Here is a 24,135-nt window from a genome sequence, read left to right as displayed (position 1 = left end):
CCTCTTGCTCGGTGTGTGCCCAGTGTAAGGCTCCTAGGCACCTGCCCAGAGGTAAGCTACACCCCTTACCCGTTCCACAGCGGCCTTGTTGGCACCTGTCGGTGGATTTTCTGACTGATCTTCCACTCTCACAGGGTAACACCGCGATCCTGGTCATTGTGGATCATTTCTCTAAGTCCTGTCGTCTCCTCCCTCTGCCCGGTCTCCCTACGGCCCTACAGACTGCGGAGGCCTTGTTTACACACGTGTTCCGGCACTACGGGGTGCCTGAGGATATAGTGTCTGATCGGGGTCCCCAGTTCACATCTAGGGTCAGGAAGGTGTTCATGGAACGTCTGGGGGTCTCGATCAGCCTTACTTCAGGGTTTCACCCCGAGAGTAATGGGCAGCTGGAGAGAGTGAACCAGGATGTGGGAAGGTTTCTGCGGTCCTGTTGCCAGGACCGGCTGGGGTAGTGGGCGTCGTTCGTGCCCTGGGCCGAGATGGCCCAGAACTCGCTCCACCACTCCTCCACTAACCTCTCTCCCTTCCAGTGCGTACTGGGGTACCAGCCGGTTCTGGCACCTTGGCATCAGAGTCAGACAGAGGTTCCTGCGGTGGACGACTGGTTCAGGCGTGCGGAGGAGACATGGGAAGCCGTCCGTGTCCACCTTCAGCAGGCTGTGATGCGCCAAAAGGAGAAAGCAGATCGCCACCGCTCTCGCCCGAAACCTGCCCCTCCACCTGCCCTGCCAGAAGCTGGGTCCGTGGTTTGTGGGGCCATTTAATGTCCTGAGGAGAGTGAACAAGGTTTGTTATAGCCTACAGCTTCCACCCGATTACCGTATTAACCCCTCTTTCCATGTGTCTCTCCTCAGGCCGGTGGTGGCTGGCCCGCTCCAGGAGTCTGAGGTGCGGGAGGTTCCTCCGCCCCCTCTGGATATCGGGGGGGCCCCGGCGTACTCAGTTCGCTCCATACTGGATTCGAGGCGTCGGGCGAAGGGCCTTCAGTATCTCGGGGTATGGGAGGGGTACGGTCCGGAGGAGAGGTGCTGGGTTCCAGTCGAAGACGTGTTGGACCCTTCAATGCTGCAGGAGTTCCACCGTCTTCGTCCGGATCGCCCTGCGCCTCGCCCTCCGGGTCATCCCCGAGGCCGGTGTCGATGCGCTGCTGGAGCCGCGCGTCAAGGTGGGGGTACTGTCACGACTTCGCCGAAGTTGTTCCCTCTCCTTGTTCGGGCGGCGTTTGGCGGTCGATGTCACCAACCTTCTAGCCATCGCCGATCCACTTTTCATTTTCCAATGGTTTTGTCTTGTCTTCCATCACACCTGGTTCCAATTCCATCAATTACATGTTGTGTATTTAACCCTCTGTCCCCCCATGTCCTTGTCCGTAATTGTTTGTTGTAGTGCATGTGCACAGTATGCTGGTAATTACCGGGTTTTGTTTGACCCATTTGTTGTATTGTTCAGTTGACAGTGGTTTATGGTTATTAAACACAACCGTTGTAAATCAGTTTCCGCTCTCCTGTGCCTGACTTCTCTGCCTCCAGTAGCATCGCATTACATTACCATCACGAAAATTATAATCATATCTTTTTAAAATATACTGCTCAAAAAAATAATGGGAACACTTAACAACACATCCTAGATCTGAATGAAAGAAATAATCTTAAAATACTTTTTTCTTTACATAGTTGAATGTGCTGACAACAAAATCACACAAAAATAATCAATGGAAATCCAATTTATCAACCCATGGAGGTCTGGATTTGGAGTCACACTCAAAATTAAAGAGGAAAACCACACTACAGGCTGATCCAACTTTGATGTAATGTCCTTAAAACAAGTCAAAATGAGGCTCAGTAGTGTGTGTGGCCTCCACGTGCCTGTATGACCTCCCTACAACGCCTGGGCATGCACCTGATGAGGTGACGGATGGTCTCCTGAGGGATCTCCTCCCAGACCTGGACTAAAGCATCCGCCAACTCCTGGACAGTCTGTGGTGCAACGTGGCGTTGGTGGATGGAGCGAGACATGATGTCCCAGATGTGCTCAATTGGATTCAGGTCTGGGGAACGGGCGGGCCAGTCCATAGCATTAATGCCTTCCTCTTGCAGGAACTGCTGACACACGAGGTCTAGCATTGTCTTGCATTAGGAGAAACCCAGGGCCAACCGCACCAGCATATGGTCTCACAAGGGGTCTGAGGATCTCATCTCGGTACCTAATGGCAGTCAGGCTACCTCTGGCGAGCACATGGAGGGCTGTGCGGCCCCCCAAAGAAATGCCACCCCACACCATGACTGACCCACCGCCAAACCGGTCATGCTGGAGGATGTTGCAGGCAGCAGAACGTTCTCCACGGTGTCTCCAGACTCTGTCACGTCTGTCACATGTGCTCTGTGTGAACCTGCTTTCATCTGTGAAGAGCACAGGGCGCCAGTGGCGAATTTGCCAATCTTGGTGTTCTCTGGCAAATGCCAAACGTCCTGCACGGTGTTGGGCTGTAAGCACAACCCCCACCTGTGGACATCGGGCCCTCATACCACCCTCATGGAGTCTGTTTCTGACCGTTTGAGCAGACACATGCACATTTGTGGCCTGCTGGAGGTCATTTTGCAGGGCTCTGGCAGTGCTCCTCCTGCTCCTCCTTGCACAAAGGCGGAGGTAGCGGTCCTGCTGCTGGGTTGTTGCCCTCCTACGGCCTCCTCCACGTCTCCTGATGTACTGGCCTGTCTCCTGGTAGCGCTGACAGACACAGCAAACCTTCTTGCCACAGCTCGCATTGATGTGCTATCCTGGATGAGCTGCACTACCTGAGCCACTTGTGTGGGTTGTAGACTCCGTCTCATGCTACCACTAGAGTGAAAGCACCGCCAGCATTCAAAAGTGACCAAAACATCAGCCAGGAAGCATAGGAACTGAGAAGTGGTCTGTGGTCCCCACCTGCAGAATCACTCCTTTATTGGGGGTGTCTTGCTAATTGCCTATAATTTCCACCTGTTGTCTATCCCATTTGCACAACAGCATGTGAAATTTATTGTCAATCAGTGTTGCTTCCTAAGTGGACAGTTTGATTTCACAGAAGTGTGATTGACTTGGAGTTACATTGTGCTGTTTAAGTGTTCCCTTTATTTTTTTGAGCAGTGTATATTTATTGGAGTGGCGGCAATGATTTAGCACCAGCGGCTTGCCACTGCTAAATGAATATAGGGGAAACACTGAAATATAATCATTCGAATATGAATCATACACCCAGTACATTAATATTTGAGACTGTATTATCATACTGTCTACTGTTATTTCACATTACAGACGAACTAGGTTCATCAGCACTTCAGAAGACACTGCACACGCAGACATTACATAGCATTACACATTTCACATTACATCATATAGCATGAGCTATGGGCTTGTCACGTTTGGGCCCGCTTCACATGTGCTTTTCAATAGTCCAGGCTGAGTCATGGTCAGCTATTGTGGTCCCAGCAAAAAGCACGGGTGGGTTCAGATGGTGCTGGAATTTCCAGCTGTGACCTGTGTGCACCGTGGCCCACCGCTTCGGTGCAGATGAGCGGATACAGAGCTGCAGAGGCAGGGGAGGGCTCACCGCGAAATAATCTGGACACAGACTCCAGCAGGTGTAAAAGCTGATCTGAGTATAGTTTTTAGGAGCTAAGGAAGCGCGCAACGTGACACCACACTGCGTCTGTGGAAAGTACAAGGGGACTCTGCAGAGGTGTAGTACTGTAAATGCGACATTTTTGTATCGCAAAATAATTGTGCAAAGATAATGCCATTTTTAAAAAATGATTTATTACAAAAAACACAAGGAAGGGGTAACATTAAAGTATTAGAACATGAAGGACAAACAATACAGCATCGAGAGCAAAAAATGACTATAAACCTCATTCTGGCAGCAGGATTTGATTTCAGTGATTGGAGTGAAGCATCTTACTCTTATGAACTATAAAGTCACAAATAAGATTTTTGAACCACGTAGATTTTTTGGGTTGTGATTGATGGGCTTTTGTGATTCAGTCTTCCCACATCCATAGTAGTTATTTCCATGCATTTACCTATATAGGCTACTTATCTAGTGCGTCTATAACACAGAAATGGAATTCGGAACCATTTCCCGCCTTGTTTTGTGAGCGGGCATGCACTGATATCGCTCCCTACCTCTCTTCCTAGTCATTAAGGGCACTCATCAGGGAAGTGTGAGATTGAGCAATGAGAGCACTGGTCTGTCCTCAGTCCTATTTCCAGCTTTAGGTGGAGCCTTGTGGCTGTTGCACAGCATGGAGAAACACTGGGCTCTAAAGATAGGGAGATGATTCACTGTCTAATGACTGGCTCGGCTCATTAAAATATCCACCAGTTTAGAACACTTAGAATAAAGAGGATTCTGTGTTTGGAGGATGGGTTTGTTTTACTTACAATGCTTTGTGTGGGTGGGTGGATGCTTCAACCATTTTTTTGTTTGTTTGTGAGTCGTGTGCGTGTTCATGTATTAATCAACCTTTTCTTCTACGAGGCACGAAACCAGTCATTTTACTAACCACAACCATGTCCAAATAGCATCTTGCTTATTATTCATTGACCTGTGTTGTTTCGACTCGGCGATAGATAAAGCTATTGTGCTTGACCTCGCCCCACCTATCTAGATGAATGGGGTTATCTAGTTGAATGGGCTTAGTCCCAAATGGCACCCTCTTCCCTATATAGTGCACTTTATAGGAAATAGGGTGCCATTTGAGATGCAGCCTTATTGTCTGGGGCTACATTTCAGCTCTTCCTCCATGGTGAAATGCCCCAAGATCATTTGAATTAATTTCCCTATATAGTGCACTTTATAGGAAATAGGGTGCCATTTGAGATGCAGCCTTATTGTCTGGGGCTACATTTCAGCTCTTCCTCCATGGTGAAATGCCCCAAGATCATTTGAATTAATTTCCCTGGGTTAATCAGAGATCATTTATGTAAATTCCCAAAATGGGTTTCATTAGTGTGCCTGAAATTCTGTATTTGGCTGTGCTAACCGAGTAATGATCATAATACCCCGCTATTGATGAGTTTATAGAAGGCAATGGGTGGTTATTTTAGGATGGAGGGATGCAGGGTTGACATGGAGGGAGAGGGAGGGTTGCTCTGTCTCTGGACAATATCTTTTGGATCTCCATTCTGTCAAAGGTTGAAATGGGAAATGCCCTCTGTTCTCTGTTGAGGGGGATTTACCACCACAAACCAATGCTGGCACTAAGGCTGCACTCAACGAGCTGTATAGGGCCATAAGCAAACAAGAAAACACAAATGCACATCCAGAGCCGGCGTTCCTAGTGTCTGGTGATTTTTTTTTACCAGCATGTCACCTGTGCAACTAAAAGCAAAAAAACACTTCATCACCTTTACTCCACACACAGAAACTCATACAAATCTCTCCCTCGCCCTCACTTTATCCCTACTTATATGTAAATATCTACCTCAATTACCTCGTACCCCTGCACATTGACTCGGTACTGGTACCCCGTGTATATAGCCAAGTTATCGTTACTCATTGTGTCAGTATTTCACTGTTAGTCTACATCTGTTGTTTACGAAGCATGTGACAAATACATTTAGATTTGATCTTGATTCAGGTCTTTTTAATCAAGGGGACCTGTCCCATATCCATTCTCCTTTTACCATACTGCTGTTCTGTTTTAAGGCTATCGGTAACAGTGATTTTGAATTACAAAACTGTTCAATCTCCTTGGCTTTGTCTATAGCTTTAATAGTAAGGAAGGTTCTAAGTCAATGGCTTTGTATACCATTGCTCAGAAGAATTCTACCTGCCACTGCATGTCATCATGACCATCAATTAAATGTGCTTTCATTGACTTGGGTAACAATCTCCCCATTCCCACTAACAGGATGAAGCTCTGTACTAAGTGATGTGCCTGAATACTAAGTGCTCCATTTGGCAACTAAAAAGGGAGGCATTTCAATCTGTAATTCAGGATAAACACTGCATAAATTCACTCTGTGTGTTTTCCTACTCCGACACCCATTTTAACATCACGCTTTGAAGATGATGATAAATATTGAAAAACGCCAATGAACATTCCTTGCCCGTGAGTTGTGCTTAAAACGAGCTGTTCAGAGGTATGAGTCATATTCGAAGTGGACAAGATCAATTGAAATTAGAGATCTTGCTCTCTCTCTCTTTGGAGACCCCAGGTTTCTGCATGATAAGTGGTAGAGATAGCCAGCCTGCCGGTGATGCTACCAATCATTCAACAGGGCCTTCCAAATTGGCTCACAGAGACAGGGAGCAATAAGAAAACTTGACAGAACAACCACGCTTTTAACGCAGACGCCATCTGTGGCGTAGGCTCGAGACGGTGACTCTTAAAAATGTTTATTTGGCCAAATGTATTCCGAGGTAGATTTTATTTTTATGATGGAGAGGGTAACACCGCTTTCCTAGTCAGACCTCAACGTGACCCATGCGCTTTATTGTGTTTGTTCAAATAAAGCGCTAAAATAGCTGCCGTGTGCATTCCCCACAGTACTGCAGGTGCAATACACATACTGTACTACTGGATGAAGACTTACCAACCACTATACCATATAGTGTCATTAGACCTTATGAAATATGCCTCTCAGTTTTGTCATCACTGCCATGGCAAATAACTGCATGTCAGTGTATAGGTCTTGAAAGCATTTTTTCAAAAGAACGGTCAGCAATGTGCCAGATTTGTTGTAATGCTGACAAATTAGGTTGAAGTACATCACATATATAACAACACATTTCACTGCACCTCTCCGGTGTGTGTGACAATACATATTTTTGTCCCAAATTTGTTTTATACTAGCATACAACACAAATAGTGCTGTTCAATCTGTTAGCTAGAGCGACATGTTAAATCTTGACCTCTATCTAAGAAGTCTGTCATTTGTATTTGGCGCCGTCTACTCCATCAATCAAATTAATTTATAAAGCCCTTCTTACATCAGCTGATTTCACAAAGTGCTGTACAGAAACCCAGCCTAAAACCCCAAACGTAGAAGCACGGTGGCTAGGAAAAACTCCCTAGAATGGCCAGAACCTAGGAAGAAACCAGGCTATGAGGGGTGGCCAGTCCTCTTCTGGCTGTGCCAGCTGGAGATTATAACAGAACATGTCCACACAGTCATGAACACCTCAGTCATGCCTCACTCACATTCTTGCCCTTCGCCGTGTGACTGAGTCACACAAACACATTATACTCACTGAGACCTCTGACTGCATTACCCAACCACACTAGCTATGGCATTTATTTTATAACCTTTATTTAAAAAGGCAAGTCAGTTAAGAACAAATTCTTATTTTCAATGACAGCCTATGAACAGTGGGTTAACTGCCTTGTTCAGGGGTAGAACGACAGATTTTTACCTTGTCAGCTCAGGGATTTGATCTTGCAACCTTTCAGTTACTAGTCCAACACTCTAACCACTAGGCTACCTGCTGTCCCACATCTGAATCGGGAACTCAAATAATTGAAACCAGAGCGTCTCCTCTGAGGAAGCCATTACTCTTCGTTTAGTTAGTTTGCCACCACTGTTGATTGGTTGTTTAATGAGATGGGAGGAACATTATGCCAACAGCAACAAGCATGTAGAGAGCGAGCAAAATGCCACTGGTTTCCCTTTTTTCATTGTATTTTTAGATAGTTGTGTGGGTGGGGGGTGTAGGTTGAATGAGCCATATAGGTAAGAGCAGTGGGGTAAGTTTGCACGCTAACCTGTACTCAATATGTGCTGCAGGCAGCATTACCCACTAGACCAGCCAGAGGCTCTCCTTATTTCCTTTTAGCTTATTGCTGTGCAGCTCTGTGTTTTTAGGTGAATGAAGTTTACCTCTGCACCCCAGATGTTTGTTGGCACAATAAGGGTTGAGAGAAGTACAGAGTCAATCACTTGGCAGCTCCTCTGGATGTAGTTTTGGAGTTGAGTGCCTTGCTCAAGGGCACAATGGAAGGAAATTGCACATATGCTGCACATTACGATGGTATCCTCAGAAAATTGCTGTCGAGCAGCAAGATGTACTGGAAATAAAAACCTAAATATAAGTTTTCCCATAAAATGGCAGAAATTTGCCTTTTAGATCTGTCTGTCTGTAATCCTCTAGAACACTAGAAAACTTGGATTCAAAAGGTCCTTGAGGCCTAGGCTGTATAAAGTGGTGTCATGTTTTGCATAGCACAATCTGAAGTTGAGAACTTTACATTTTCCACTCCAATATTAACTTTGTTCCCCAATTGATCCGCGCAGTTGTTTTGGTTTGGGTAAAGCTGAAAAGTCAAACGCGCACTCATATTCTCCTCTATAGCTGCCTGCCTGTGGGGCTGACACAGTTTGGGCTGGTGCGGGAGGGAATTGCTGTGAGTCAGCAATGACATAGAAGTCGCTGCTCCCTTGGCCGTATTCATCAGGCCAGATTGAAGAGCCGGGTGGTATTTCACAGGGAGCATGAGAAAGGAATGAGTGAGGGTGTGTGTGTGTGTACAGTAGGTGCATGCGTATGACAGCGTGGGTTTGTGGCTGCACCTGTGTATATGCAAGTCAATATGAATGTGTGTGTATAAATGAATGAGACTGTTTATTTGGAGAGAGAGAGAGAAGGGGTGGTATATAGCACACACTCAGTCCTTGCATTGCCAGCCTTCCTGCCTGATTGAAACCACGGCAGATGGGCTGCGAAAAATTGGAAGGCAGACCCACACTGGTCTTCCTGTATTTTTTTATTTCTCTCTCTCTATCCTTTATAAAACATAATCAGGCCACTGATCGGGTCAGTGTGTGGTGATGCAATGGCGAGGGCCAGAGCGGCGCAGACTTGGTTAGGTGCCCTCACACCCCTGCCTAACTCCTAAATTGCCCCAGCACACCCCGAAGCGCAGGGGATTATGCAACTTGCTCTCTGAAGCCATCGGTTTACGTTTGAATCAGATTCAGTTTCTCTCTCTGGCTGCCATGTGTCATTTACGATACTGCAGCTAGCATGATGTGGTTGTTTAAACCAATATGAACTAGACCAATAGAAGGTCCCAGCAGAGCGAGAGCTTGTCTCTGTGCTATGATAATGGTTTATGATTATCTTTGCATGATAAATGGAACCCCTCTTCAGGTCATACAGAGGCACCTGCAGTTGGATAACTAGGCTCGGCAGTATACCATATTTTAAGATATACCGGTATTTTACTTTACCTCCTTTAACGGTATTTGAATGTTTGGTTTGTTAAATGTGATACGCCATGTGTAAAGTACATTTTTATAGTTTACTTCGCTACTTGAGTCATCTCTCTCCTCGCTCTCTCTCTCTCTCTCTCTCTCTCTCCATGCCTCTTCCACAGAGACCTAGCCCAGCCCCCTGTCACTCAAGGAGTGCATTTGTTGTTCCTCAACCACAAGACACTTGCGTTCAGTGTGTTTGGTCAATGCAGCACATGCAACAATGTTGATGGCAAAGATGCTGTTTTATCTTTGCTTTTTAATATAAATCCACTAGAGTTATATTGTTTCTTACATCTGCAAACAGCTAGTTTGTCTTTTCTTAGCAAGTTGGGCCTACATCTTGTTAGCCACTAATGCTAATCACGAATCCTAATCGCTTGCTAGCCAATAAATGTACTGAGTCAGAGCAAACGTAAATTTGCTATACAGCATGATAATGCCAGTGATGGTGTAGACCTAAATTGACATGTTGTTTATGCAACAGTGTATTCTAAATCAAAGAGGAATACGCAAAGCAAGCTTATGTTAGCTACATGAAGTAGCTAGGAGAAAACATTTAATGTAGCCAAAGATTATAGGGTCCTCTAGGAAACACTTCTCAACACTTTGGTTCCTACCCTGTCACAATAACACCTCCCTGGTATTTTCATTTGTTGTCAAGTCAAACAACACTGTATTCAAAGTTCCCACTATTATATTCTAACTGTAGAACTAGAATAATCATTCTATTTCCATGATTCCAACAGTTGTTCTAAATCGCAATTGCAACATTTGATTAAAAATAAGGCCTAGATTGCTTGCCCATATCGTGCAGCCCTATGTGGCAGTATGGAAATGATCTCAAATAAGTGCAGTAAATGCAGAAATGGATGAAAATGCTGAATTTTTGGGGGGTTGACGTTAAATTGAACAGTATAAAGCAATAAGAATGGCGAAAGACCCGTTGAATTCACTTAGAATGTATGTGTTGCCACCCTTGGGTCATGCACTACTCATAAAGCAAATGTAGAACTTTTATTATTCAAAAACATAAAATAGCGTCAAATACCGTCATACTATCTTTTTTTTTTTATACCGTGATATAATATTTTTCCCATATCACCCAGCCCTATGAATAACGCCCATAACTTCTTAATTAACACGTTAATGCCATTATGGAGTGACACTGGGCTGTACCTTTCTAACTTTTTTTCATTTACACATGGTCTATATTGTAGGAGAATCACCTAGTCACTTCGTCAAGAGGTTCAGATCTCTTGATGTAAGAGCTAAGGTGTTGTGTTGTTTTTATGTGATACCTACTGGTCTTGTTATAATCCCCTATTGACGTGCCCTCTTGTCTTGTCTCTTCTGTGTGTCTGCAGTGGTGTCTAGTGGCAGCGACAGTGAGTCGGACCACAGTGAGGGAAGCGTGAAGAGCAAGGTGTCCAGCCACGGTCTCCCTGAGGGCAAGCAGCGTACTGACTCAGGTACATCCCTCTGGAAGTATACCTTCTCTCTGTAATTTCAACAGCCTGACCCTGGCACGCATATGACACCACAAATATACACAATGGAGTAATACAACCTTTGATTTAGAGATTGTATGGGGATAAGACAGTTGTAATTAGTGTGTAAGCCATTGATCAGTTTTATTCTTGAACAATCAATATCAATCACAATGAACAGCAAAACTATTGAACAATAGGAAATCTTCCAGACTGTGCCTTTTAACCCCTTGGCCCTGTGTGTTTGTCCACAGTGTTCAGTGGGGGGCAGATTGCGACCCCCACAGTGCTGGGTTGGGGTCCACAGGGCAGCCTGCTGTCACAGAGCCGCTCCAGCCTAGCCAGCGAGCCCCCCCACAGCACCACCCCCCCAGCAGCCCCCCCTGAGGACTACGACACAGACCGCAGCTTCCCCTCCCCCAGTGAGTACACCCATATGTACATCTAGAACTCAACATTATCTATGTGGCTCTAATGGCTCAGTCGGTTAGACAGAGCATGGTGCTGGCAACGTCAGGGTTGTGGAGTATGTACTGCATTGGCCATATAGGTGTGACTTTCAATGTGGCCTTGGATAAAAGTCCCATATTATATCACTACATCCATAGTATCCATACCCAGAGTGGGTTCTAATCCATCAAACCACTCCCTTCCCCCTGTTCTTGTTGACTACTTTCAACGGACCTGACAGGACCAGATAGATTTAAGCAATATGGGAATGCTGTGTGGATCCACATCACCTTATATTAGGCAAGGTGTTGTTTACACTACACTGCTTTCACATCTCATAGGCCTAATCAATAAGGGCAGAGGTGAGAGAGTGAATCAACCCCTGTGTGTTGCCTAACCCTACACACTAGGCCAGTATCTAACAAGTCTGGCCTGTTGCAATGCATTGCAAATTAAGAGCTCTGACCGCTTTGGCTGCCATGTCAAGCCGGCCTAGATTGGCTCTGTGTAGAGGACTCTTGAGGGGATGTGAGCTCAGAGCAACAGGCGTTGGTGCCAAGAACGGATGCCAAGAAGGGCACCTGTTTGCGCTCTCCCTTCCATGTTGTGTTCCCAACAATAATGTCTCTAAATTCGGAAGCAATATGTGCACACCCACCGACCGGAAGAAACCTGAACACGAGTACTTACAGAACTGAACCCCCCTTAGCCCTCTGACAAATGTAAAATGTAAATACTGAGCAAAGCTCCTGTTCTCCACCCCAGGAAGGAAACCCTGTCCTCGGGTGTTCCAGCCCCAACAAGACCCCCTGTCTCTCTCGGTTTATGCCAGTGGGTGCGGTGTAATGCCACTATGGGGTCCCCCACCGCTACCCCTGCCCTCCACAGCCAGAACGCCCGCTGGCATAACTCAAGACCAATTAAGCCTCATTTGTACAGCGATGGTGTCTTGCCAATTTGTGGCACCCGCTTTTTTAAAGATAACAACTCTCTTTCATGTGCTCACTTGACACATTTGTTGAAAGCGTTGACTTTCCCGACTGTGACCATGCAGAACGTAGAGCCTTAATTTAATTGGGGACTTTAATTTGTATTTTGTTTTGTACTTCTCTTTGCCTTCATGCATCCCTACAAAGAAAGCCATTTACCACATTTCATACCCTCCTCTTTTATCTGCCCTTTTCCTGTATACTTTTATATCATTAAACTTAAGCGGTACTGTATCACCAATGCCAGCTACCACCGTCCAGTGTGGTAAACGTGCAGGCTAACTTTGCAGGATAATGACTTAATTTGACTTCAGGGTCCTGTGTCGCTCAGTTGGTAGAGCATGGCGCTTGCAACACTAGGGTTGTGGGTTCGATTCCCAAAGGGGACCAGTATGAAAATGTATTGCTCTGGATAAGAGTGTCTGCTTAATGACAAAACATTTGCATCTACGTGTACTCCGTTAGCCAACTAGCAAAATGACTCCCTCTGCACCACTAAATGGAAAAGGACCCGGAAATCCATCTCTGCCCAATAGTTGGGGATAGACTGCATAGATAATGGTCCGCAGAGTCTCTCTTTTTCGTTTCTACTTCTCCCCCTAATACCCCACTGCTGTAATTGATTGAAAATACGGATGTAATTTATTTACAAATGTGGACATCAAGGATAGCCCGGGCTGTGTTGAATGCGCCACTGCATGGATTACCTCCAGGGAAGCCGGAGAATGGATTTATATTTATACGGCGTTGATTTATGTCGCCTGCGAGCGGCTGGCCGTCATTAATCAGAACATAATGGGGTTTAGCCCTATGCAAGGCGCTGGGACTCCCCTGCTCACTCATTTGTTTTCAATCAACATCGTCCTGTTTCAAGCCACTTAGGGATTAGTCAGAGCAATTACTCATTCCCACTATTTCTTCCTTTGAATCTTATTCATTAGTCTTTCTTTATAAGGTAGCAGAACCGTTTCATGTGTGTGCATGTTCAACCAAGCTTGAATAACAACCATTTTTGAAGTGTGTTATTACAGTAGAGTTTTATCTCCAGATTTCCCATTAGATCTTGGTTTTAGCATTGATTTGTGATTTATTTTCTTCTATTTGAGACACTAGCACACTTTCAATCCAGTCTATTTCACACCCTTTTAGACACAACCTGTATGTTGAAGCTATTCACCATGATATATAGCTCTAGACTGGAGTAGCTTTTAATGACGATGACATTTAGCAGACATTGTGTACTTTACTAGGTATATTTACTGGAATCCAAAGCACTGAAGGTGCAAAAGGAGCTATATGAAAAGTATTTTTTCTATATGGTACTCTTTATGACTTTATTACTACCTCCGATCATTGTAGATGATGCAACCAAGGCCAGACTACTGTTCTCGCAAGAATGAATGATGGACATCATACGATGCTAAGTAAAAAAGGAAGAATGTCATCATATCACCCCAAGCAACCATTTCTTAATTCAATCAGTTTTTTTGTAGTTTTTTTTCACTCTACCCAATGTGAAATCATGCTAGTTGGCTTTGTGTGCGTTCCTTCAATGAAGCCTTGAGCCCACGCACAACCTGGGTCTTTATGTTCACATCGCTTTGTTTTGATGTAGTCTTTCAAGCGCCTTTTTTTCTGTCATTACTAAGGTAGCCGTGTGCAGCTGTGTGCCAGCTCAACTGGAAATTGAAGCGAGAGAGGGAAAATAACCAATAAGGCTCTTACAGTAGTGTCTGTAAGTCTTTCATTGATTTCCCTGATAGCAGGAGGGAAAATTACTTGTTGTCGGTCTCTGTGAATAACCCTCCCACTTCCCCATGCACCCCAGTCTTATACTTCCAACCATTCTCCACTCCTCCTCCTCTCTCTCCCTCACTTCATTTATCTAATCTACCTTGACATTTCTGAAGTTTGCTGCTATGCTGAGGTTGTATAATCGCACTTCATCATTGTGCACTCTTTCGGGAATCATTCCTCACTCTCTGATGCAGAAAACCTGCCACAGTGTTTCAGCAAAGGTTTTCTGAATGAAAAATGACCGGAGGGAGTCGGCACTGAAGAGGAATCGTTTTACAGTTCCTGTGTACGCTCGCCGTTTTAACACAACGTACATGTATGTTGAGTCTCCCCTTTTCCTTAAGAGCTACCCTAACATTACCTGCAGTTAACCTGATTAGAATAGGAAATGTGCATATTACATGTGCCGCTCCGTCTTGGTTTAATGAAATGCTGTTTAGTGATCGCGTCTTCCTCAAATGCGCTTACTCAATTAGACGATGCCATACACAGGCTTGATGAAGTGGCATTTTTTCTCCCTGTCAGTTAGCACCGATTGAGCCCATCTAATGAGAACCTGGGACTCTGATACAGAAACCTACTGTAGCATTGAGGTCTGCAAGAGATTCAAGAGGCTCCAATATGTGATAAATCTCTTATGTGAAATCGGTAGCATTTGCAGAGCTCAGTACAGTATGTACCAGGACCCTACTTAATACACTATCAGCGCTAACTGTTCTTGTACGGCCAAATGAACTGGAGTACACAAGTCCATTTTACTCTGTTCTTGTCATTAATTACAGTTAAATACACAACAGCCACACAGGAAATCATTGACGTAAATACAATCAAGTTACCGGCCTTGATGCAGAGCCGCTGGCTGATTGAGAACATCAGCTTTGTTTTTCTTCATACTACTCATACTTCCTCAAAACCTGTTTGCTAGTATTCTGCCATTTTAAAGGCTACTGTATTTGGGTTACATTATTGTTCTCATTTTCTATTGGTTGACTTCAAAGCAAAATGGTGTCATTCTGCATGCGATATGCTGTAGACCGGGTCAGAGGTTACACACCCCTTATGTAAGCGCTCTATATGAGATTGGTCAATCGTAGGCAGTTTGTTTGGGTCTTGTAGTTGAAGGTTATTGGAGAGATTGGCATTTCAACGCCCTTTTAAGGATCCTTCTGTCCTCTGCGTAAGATGAGTCATCCACCCTCACCTTTTCCCTCGGCCAGCAACAGTTTCATCTGAAGAGCATCACTAGTCTGACTGATACCGTTCTTCACAACATAACAAAAAGACGTGTAATTAACACCCTTTATTCCTGGCCATTGGTATCAGCAACAACTGAACATTAATATGACACAGCCTGTGTCCCAAATAGCACCCTGTTCCCTACATAGAGCACTACTTTTGACCCGATCAAAAGTAGTGCACTATATACGCAGCCTCAGTCACCGATGAAAGCAATGATCAACTTGCAATATACGATGTCATTACCTCACTTACATCACAAGTTTGATATAATTGATTTAACATTTCCAAATGTGCGTCTGCGGAACGTAGCCTCCCCCAACAAAATATCCGATAATGACTCTGATCTGTCAGTTACACTGTTGCGAAATGCTAACATGACACCTCTTTCAGGAATACAAAACACCTCCTCTGCCAAGGCTGGGGACAGATGCAATGACTGCCATTTTCTAATAAGGGTTGGGGAAGGAGGGGGTGGGTGATGGCGCGGTGGAGGGAGGGTGAGGGGGGTGGGGGCAGTCATTTGGCAAACATAATTAATAACACTCCAGTCTCCTCTGATTAGCTCAAGACAAGGCCTGAATACGAGATGAGGACTAGCAATAGAGAGTCTGCTGGAGATTTGCCCAGGGACCGATGATGTGTTACTCCGACCTAATGATTATTCTAGGAGGCATTATGAAAACAGTGAAAGCCTATTGTAGTTTCAGCTTAACATTGGATGGTATATAGGCCAATTGGGATGTATTTACAATGTTGCTTGATTTGCTTCATACTGTACCATCTCTACCGTTGAAAAACAACAAAAAGATGCCTTTAACCTACTTCTCATGTAAAAATATTTGGAATTGATACAATTGTTGTAATACACAGTCGAGTCGATGAAGTAATCTGCAGACATTAAAATTAGCCAGTATGGGTTTCCATTCAAAATGTGTCTTAGGAAATTAATAATTATCTTCCCACTAAGGGAGACAGTCAGACTGCAGTGCTGTGTTCAGGCATTCTCCACGGAAGTTCACAATGTCAAGCAATTCCTTCTGCTTTGACAGGCAGTCATGATTGGATGCGGTGAAATAACTTTACAGAAAAACTTGAGGGACAGGGAGGTTGATGGGAAAACACACTTGGTGTCTCTTGACATTTTGGTCCAGCACTGATGTGGTTCTCTCATTTTGGTCCAGCAACTGGCTGAATTAAAGTTGTTGATAAAACAACTGTAGTAGAGCTATGTGGTGTGCATTTTGCATTGGGCTCTTAATTTAATCATACAGCGGTGAGTTGCAGAAATTGTGTGGATTAAAAAACAGCCTTGACCCAAATTGTAATTATTACTAGAGCTCTGCATCTTCGTAAGCCAAGTAATCTGCACTTTATAATTGATTGTAGGTCTACCTTACCTTATGGTGAGGCATTGTCTCGCATGAGCGTCTCTCAACAGAAACATAAGCCTCATAGAGTGCTGAGGAGAAGGAGGAGCACCGCGGACCCTTTGTTTCCGGAAGTGATTTAGCCATTTATTGTAGCCATTTGTGCTCTGTAGTGTTACTAGTTTTCTCGTGTCAATTAACTCGTGACATTCCTGGATGACTCATTATACGAAGGAAGTCTAATTTAGTCAACATCCTTAACCTTCTTCAAGGTTACATACAGTTGAAGTCGGAAGTTTACATACACTTAGGTTTGAGTCATTAAAACTTGTTATCAACCACTCCACAAATTTCTTGTTAACAAACTATAGTTTTGGCAAGTCGGTTAAGACATCTACTTTGTGCATGACAGAAGTCCTTTTTCCAACAATTGTTTATAGACAGATTATTTCACTTATAATTCACTGTATCACAATTCCAGTGGGTCAGAAGTTTACATACACTAAGTTGACTGTTCCTTTTAAACAGCTTAGAACATTCCAGAAAATGATGTCATGGCTTTAGAAGCTTCTGATAGGCTAATTGACATAATTTGAGTCAATTGGAGGTGTACCTGTGGATGTATTTCAAGGCCAACCTTCAAACTCAGTGCCTCTTTGCTTGACATCATGGGAAAATCAAAAGAAATCAGCCAAGACCGCAAAAAAAAATTGGTTGGTTCATCCTTAAGAGCAATGTCCAAATGCCCGAAGGTACCACGATCATCTGTACAAAGAATAGTACGCAAGTATAAACATCATGGGACCACGCAGCTGTCATACCGCTCAGGAAGGAGACGCGTTCTGTCTCCTAGAGATGAACGTACTTTGGTGCGAAAAATGCATATCAATCCCAGAACAACAGCAAAGGACCTTGTGAAGATGCTGGAGGAAAGACAGTAAAACCAGTCCTATATCGACATAACCTGAAAGGAGCCTCAGCAAGGAAGAAGCCACTGCTCCAAAACCATCATAAATAAGCCAGACTACGGTTTGCATCTGCACATGGGGACAAAGATCATACTTTTTGGAGAAATGTCCTCTGGTCTGATGAAACAAAAATATAACTTTTGGCCATAATGACCATTGTTTTGTTTGGAGGAAAAAGGGGGAGGCAACCATGAAGCACGGGGGTGGCAGCATCATGTTGTGGGGGTGCTTTGCTGCAGGAGGGACTGGTGCACTTCACAAAATAGATGGTATCATGAGACAGGAAATTTATGTGGATATATTGAAGCAACATCTCAAGACATCAGTCAGGAAGTTAAAGCTTGGTCGCAAATGGGTCTTCCAAATAGACAATGACCCCAAGCATACTTCCAAAGTTGTTGCAAAATGGCTTAAGGACAACAAAGTCAAGGTATTGGAGTGGCCATCACAAAGCCCTGACCTTAATTCTATAGAAAATTTGTGGGCAGAACTGAAAAAGCGTGTGCGAGCAAGGAGGCCTACAAACCTGATACAGTTACACCAGCTCTGTCAGGAGGAATGGGCCAAAATTCACCCAACTTATTGTGGGAAGCTTGTGGAAGGTTAGCCAAAACCTTTGAGCAAAGTTAATGAATTTAAAGGCAATGCTACCAAATACTAATTGAGTGTATGCAAACTTCTGACCCAGTGGGGATGTGATGAAAGAAATCATTCTCTCTACTATTATTCTGACATTTCACATTCTTAAAATAAAGTGGTGATCCTAACTGATCTAAGACAGGGAATTTCTACTAGGATTAAATGTCAGAAATTGTGAAAAACGGAGTTTAAATGTATTTGGCTAAGGTGTATGTAAACTTCCAACTTCAACTGTATCTGGCTATGCTGGCAAAATCACTACATATCCCAATGAGCCAAGAAACTTCCAGCTAGCCATACGCAAATGATGCTGGTAGATCTCAAAACTGAATTTGGATCCGTTAAAATTAATTTTAAGTAGCAATGATATCCTTCGCCACTGTTGTCTTACGACATGATAGATAGCTCGAACCAGTCATGAATATTCAACAAAACAATAACAATTTTCACATTTTCTTTCCAGCGAATTTCTTAGTTATATGATTGTATAACTTGCAAACGACTTTTGAAGTTGAGGGTGCAGTATTTATGAAGTTCAAAAACTAGCATAGTTTAGCCAGCTAGTTTAGCCAGGGAAAACCAGGGAAAACAAGCTTTGGACAGGATATTGCTGGGCAGACATGCGTACTAGGCTAATTCGGGACACAGATTGTAGTGTTTATGCCGTGATATCAGGAGCTGACGGTGCAAAGTTTGATTAAACAATTCAGAGACTGAAACAAATACATCAGATTACAAATATTTAAGGAGAGCGAATCGATATACAATCCGAATTCAGTTGTAACTGTCAATAGTAAAACAAAGTTTAAAACGATATTTGAGTTTTTACCTTAATCCAGAAAATGTATGCTGAAGTCGCTTCAGGACACAGTAGACACCTTCTCCTCACCACTCTATTGAGCTGCACATACAGTGGTAGTGATTCACACTCTAGTTATTCATTTAACTGAGGGAAACTGTACTAGCTATAGCTAAAGGTGCGCAAAGTAAGTAGAGTGGAAAACTTTAGCTAAACGTGGCTCTCCTAATGATCTGGATGGATGAAAAGCTAACAGGAGACAGGGGTGTTTAACCCTTTGGCCTGCAGCTCTTTATGTGGCGCTCGTCAGCTATGCTGATGCACCGATGGAGGAGACTCTCTCTCCCACACGCAGCCCTATTATCTACCCAGGAGGCTGCAGTAATTGTGTTGGTGTCAGTTAAAGGTATTGGTATGCAAAACGGACCAGTGCCGGTTTATTCAGTGGTCCGACAGCTCTTTTTTTATGGGCAGTAGATCTTACCGATAGTCATTCAGGTTCCTAAGGCGTCTTTATTTAAGCCTGTATGAAATGTTATCTGGGCTTCCAGCAAGGAATTTATTAATCACTAAAGGGTCCACAGTTATAGCTGTTCTTTAAAAAAAAAAATGAAAGGGACGCTGGAACAAAAGGTGTATGCAGTTATCACACAGACAGAGTAATTTGATACTTTGTATATTCCCATTTGAAATTGGTAAATGACTGAGTGAGGTGAATGCCACAATTGGATTTGATTGATTTGTAAATGACTTTTTAATTGTATTAAATATCCTAAATTCATTAATGATCTTTCAGTTACACCTCAACTGCGCCACAGCGACTGGCTATTCATTGCTAACTATGTCCGGAGGCGTCTTTCAGAAAAATTGTCTCAACAGAAAAGAAAATGGCCAGTCAAAATCCTAAGTGATGGTCTCCGCTGAGATGAATGGAATGCTTTCCCTCTTCAACCCTGTTGTCGACCTTTATCCCCAAGGCCAACCTTAATGTCTGGTTCACCTGCTGTTTCCCCAAGGCTGGACATAAAGATCGTATGTTAGTCATGCACTGCATCTCCCGACACACACCTCACTACAGCATAGTAAGAAGCTACAGGGGGCCCATTCTGTGTGGAAAACCTTGTCGTGTGCCATGCAGACAGGCTCTTGGCTTGGAATGCTACACTTCTTTTGTTCAATGGGGCCAATGACTTACCTAAGAAGTTGGGTCATTCCACGAATAGAGTACATTTTGCATCCCTTTGATGTTGTAAGTAGAAATTGTGCACCAATATTACATTGTAATAGCCTGTTGTATTAAATGTGCCCTTCAATATAGACCACATGAGCATTCAATGTATCCGAATAAAGACTTGCTAAAGTGCCAAAAATCTGCATTTTTAATAATCAACATTCTGATTTTAACCCACTTAACCCCAAAATGTCTAAGTTTTTACCATCAGTGTAATGTGTTCAGTGTCATCAGTGTAGTTATGTTCTTGCTTTGACTGTCATTTCTAAAGATTATTATATATTTAATGTAATTATTGATACATTTACGTCTCTCCCTCATTTTCAGGTGTTTGATTATGGGAAAACTATTCCTTTTTAAATAATTTTTCATAAGAAACATTGAAAATATAAGCTATAGTAAAAGCAGGTGAGCTGGTGCTACTCTTTTTGGCTATTTTTTGGTGTTTTGTGGTGGAAAACTGAGATCTTCAAGCATAACAAGCATCCTGTTACCCATAGGCTAGAAATATTTTAACGTTTTAAAAAGGTTTGTGAAGCTTGCATTCAATTGCCCCTCCCTGTTGCACACACCAAGCTTCCATTTCCACTGTCACAAGGGGATTTATGGCTGATTTAAGATGAAAACCTCAACCATGTTATGGTCAACCAGATTTAATGGCACTTTATTGGCACTTACTTTTATTTAACCTCTTGAGATGGGAAAGCATGTATTTGTATGAAGTTGAACATTTATGGCAGAATGTTATTTTAATTTATTTTTACCAAGTTAGAACACCCTAAATGTATGTACTCTATTTGTGGAATGACCCATATATAATGTTCAATGGTGATGCTCTTACCTCTTTACTGTGTGTCCTCTGCATTCTCAATATGTATCTTCTTATCCAACAAACCAAACCTCTTTGGCACTGGCCAGAGACCACAAAGCTCTTGTGTTAGTTTCAATAGCTGTTCAGTGATAATTGTGAAGTTTACTTTTTAAACATACTGAATCTTTATGGTATTCTGAGACTTTATTGAGACCATATGTAAATCAGAAGGGGATACAGGAGAAACAGTGGGAAGGGTGGACACGGATTGAACCTGGTCTCCGGTAGGGGGATTTGTATACACGACGTGCCGGGAGTGTTAGCACTCAACCACGGCTTTGCTTAGGTTGTCCTTTTTAAAGGAAGATAAATAACGGTTTATCTGCCGTGATCTATTGTCTACTCATGCATAAGGTACCATTGCAGTAGTCTTTACACTCTTATTTGCTCATTCAGTGGTTCCCTCAGATCAGTTCCCTATCCATTTGGATAGTTTTGATGTGATATCAATTCTTCTATGGTTTCTGAGCATGTGCGGTATCACTATGGTGAGATTATGGGCTACCTGGTTGCCTGGAGACAGACAGCAGGCTCTTCCTTCCTGGAGCCATGTTCCAGCAGATCCCCTTTAATGAAAATGACTGTGTGACACAAATAGCAGTATTAATTTAATTGTGGACTGTGCCAGTCCTCCCTCAATGGTCGGTAATTGTATTATCATGGAGGGGTGGTGGATTACTCTTAAAATATAGAAATAAACTACAGTAGGAGGTGGTGAGGGGTAGATATGATGCTGTACTGCTCCTGGAATCTAAGGTGCAGTCAAGCATATGACCAGCTCCCTGTACAGAAGCAGTGATGTTATGGATCAACTCTTCAAAGGGATAATTTTAACAAGAATTCAGTTTGATTTGAACCCCTATTCCACAATTATTGTTATATTTTAAGCTTTACTCAGTCTACTGAAATAGCCATCTGTAATTTCCAAAGAAATGTTTTATTGATGGCCACCTTCTCGCGATAAGAATGCCCCGATTGTCCATGAATAGAATGCTGTTTGAATAGCTTGTTTGTCCTCCACATTTACCATTAAGCACCTGAAATTGATTGTACCATGTAGGTCATTTGTGCTTTCCCTATTGTTACTATGCACTGTGGAGAAAAAAGTAACTGAATTTCATGTTGCTTTCCAACAGCTATTAATTCTATTGGACGAGAGGATCTGAGGGCTCTGTTGTTCTGAACTGTGTTCTGATGAGTCATTTTGGAAATTATGAACTGAGAGGGGAAGCAGACAGGCTCTCCATGGTGCCAGAGTCGGCCTGGTGGGACTGCGGGGTCGCGTGTGTCTGTGTGCCCGCCGCGCTGCGTTACACTGATTGACAGTGATGACCACCTGCCGGCCTTAGCACAGCGGGCACCCTTCACATGCCCCCTCCACAGTGGTGGGGACACGTCCTCACCACAGAGCCAACCCCAAACTCTGACCCATACTAGGAAGTAGGAGATGCAGGTGGATAAGCTGTGTGGTTCTCCACCTCTAACCCACAGCTCAGAGTCTGGAGGTATGGGTTTAAACATACCACTGTGGCAGAGCTACAGGGCTTCCTTTTTGTAGTGATGTTAGTCTGATTTGGTTGCATTCCTGTTTCAATGTGAGCTCATGCCATGATTTAAAACAATTCCTGATAGACAACCTGTGTACAGGAATGGATTGACATTGCTAAAATTGTAATGATAATGATTGAAACACCAAGTTACAGTTTATGTAGAATTGCTTATTCTTGAGGGAAAGCCCTCGATAATGACTTCTTTCCTAGTCTTAGTTATTCTTTGATATGACGTTTGTCTTTTTATGTTGTAGCACATGGACACTGTGCTACAATCCACAAATATACTTAACTCAAGGCTTCCAGTTTTTTGGAAACTCTTGTTCAATGGCCTGTTTTTCCAGTGTTGATTTTCTAGTGGTCTCACCATTCTTTGAAGATCCTGAGTCTTGGAGAGCACACAGCAAAACGGGGAATCCCGGGGAAAATGGAGCAGGCTTTCAGGGGCCGCTAAACCGCAGTGACAACCTTTAAAAAATATTAAAGCATTACACAGCTATTAAAACCTGCCTAATAGACACATTGCAGGAGGCACACACAGACACGCATGCAGACACATCTCTTGCATCTCTCCTGTTGCTCTTGGAGCACAAAGTGTGCGCAAAAAGTGTTTTTATACTGTTTTCATACTTCTGTTAAATATTCTTAAATATTTTTACTGAAAATGTAAAATATTACAGATTTTGCTTGGTTCTAAGCTGATGCCTGTGGAACCTAATAAAGGTGTATTGAATGGAATTGGAAAACGGGCAACTTCCAATCATTACTCCTATAGTCCATACTCGATAAGCTTAATGAAAAGGAACTTTTTAAAATGTGGAATGTTTATGATTGAATTGTAATAATCCATCTGTCTTTCTATTACATACCTCTCTCTCTCTCTCTCTCTCTCTCTCTCTCTCTCTCTCTCTCTCTCTCTCTCTCTCTCTCTCTCTCAGAATGACTGAAAATGTGTATGGTGAATATTGTGCATCTGAGGAAATTATCTCCATTTTAATCCTGCTTATCTTCTTACTCCCGATCTTTAGCTGCACTGTGATCTCTACTTTCTAGAATAATAACTTTCAGGTATATGGGGTAGATTATTTATAGCGTTTAGAAGCCAGTGCCATTACCAGAATAGTAGTTTCACTGTTTCGGTCACCATAGTGCCTGATTTCATGTCATGCCTGGTGTTTAGCATCTGTTGCCACTCCTCTTGTACCAAGTCAATTGTACCGTGCAGTGCATGCTATTTTTGCCTTTTCACTTGGTGATGAGTTTTAAAAACAAAAACCTTTACAGTGGATGATGACAGTTAGTGCCATTTCATTAACAAACAAGCACTTCTTAGTGCCCTCGCCTGCTGTCAGGGGCCCGCTTCATACACTTGCCCTGTGTCAGCACCTGGGGGCCAGCGCCGATTGGGAGCCCACTCCATAGCCATCACATTACATAGGTAATGGGGCTCCCCTGCCAATGTGGCCCCTCGGCCCTGGCCCTAGAGGCCCAATCACAGTCAAAATGGT

The 24,135-nt window shown here is 43.4% G+C and overlaps 1 protein-coding gene across 5 annotated transcripts in view; it reads left to right on the top strand.

Moving 5' to 3' along the window:
• The window catches only part of LOC106603748 (rab effector Noc2), a 104,535-nt gene that overhangs the window by 55,792 nt on the left and 24,608 nt on the right, over positions 1-24,135 (top strand). For all 5 annotated transcript variants that reach the window (XM_045717289.1, XM_045717288.1, XM_014197805.2 and 2 more), the window contains 2 exons: positions 10,605-10,709; positions 10,982-11,149. In XM_045717289.1, the coding sequence (XP_045573245.1) occupies positions 10,605-10,709; positions 10,982-11,149 (273 nt within the window). The remainder of the gene's footprint in view (positions 1-10,604; positions 10,710-10,981; positions 11,150-24,135) is intronic.

This window comes from Salmo salar, chromosome ssa04, assembly GCF_905237065.1.
Source record: "Salmo salar chromosome ssa04, Ssal_v3.1, whole genome shotgun sequence".
Taxonomy (NCBI): Eukaryota; Metazoa; Chordata; class Actinopteri; order Salmoniformes; family Salmonidae; genus Salmo; species Salmo salar.
This window is presented reverse-complemented; position numbering and strand designations above follow the sequence as displayed.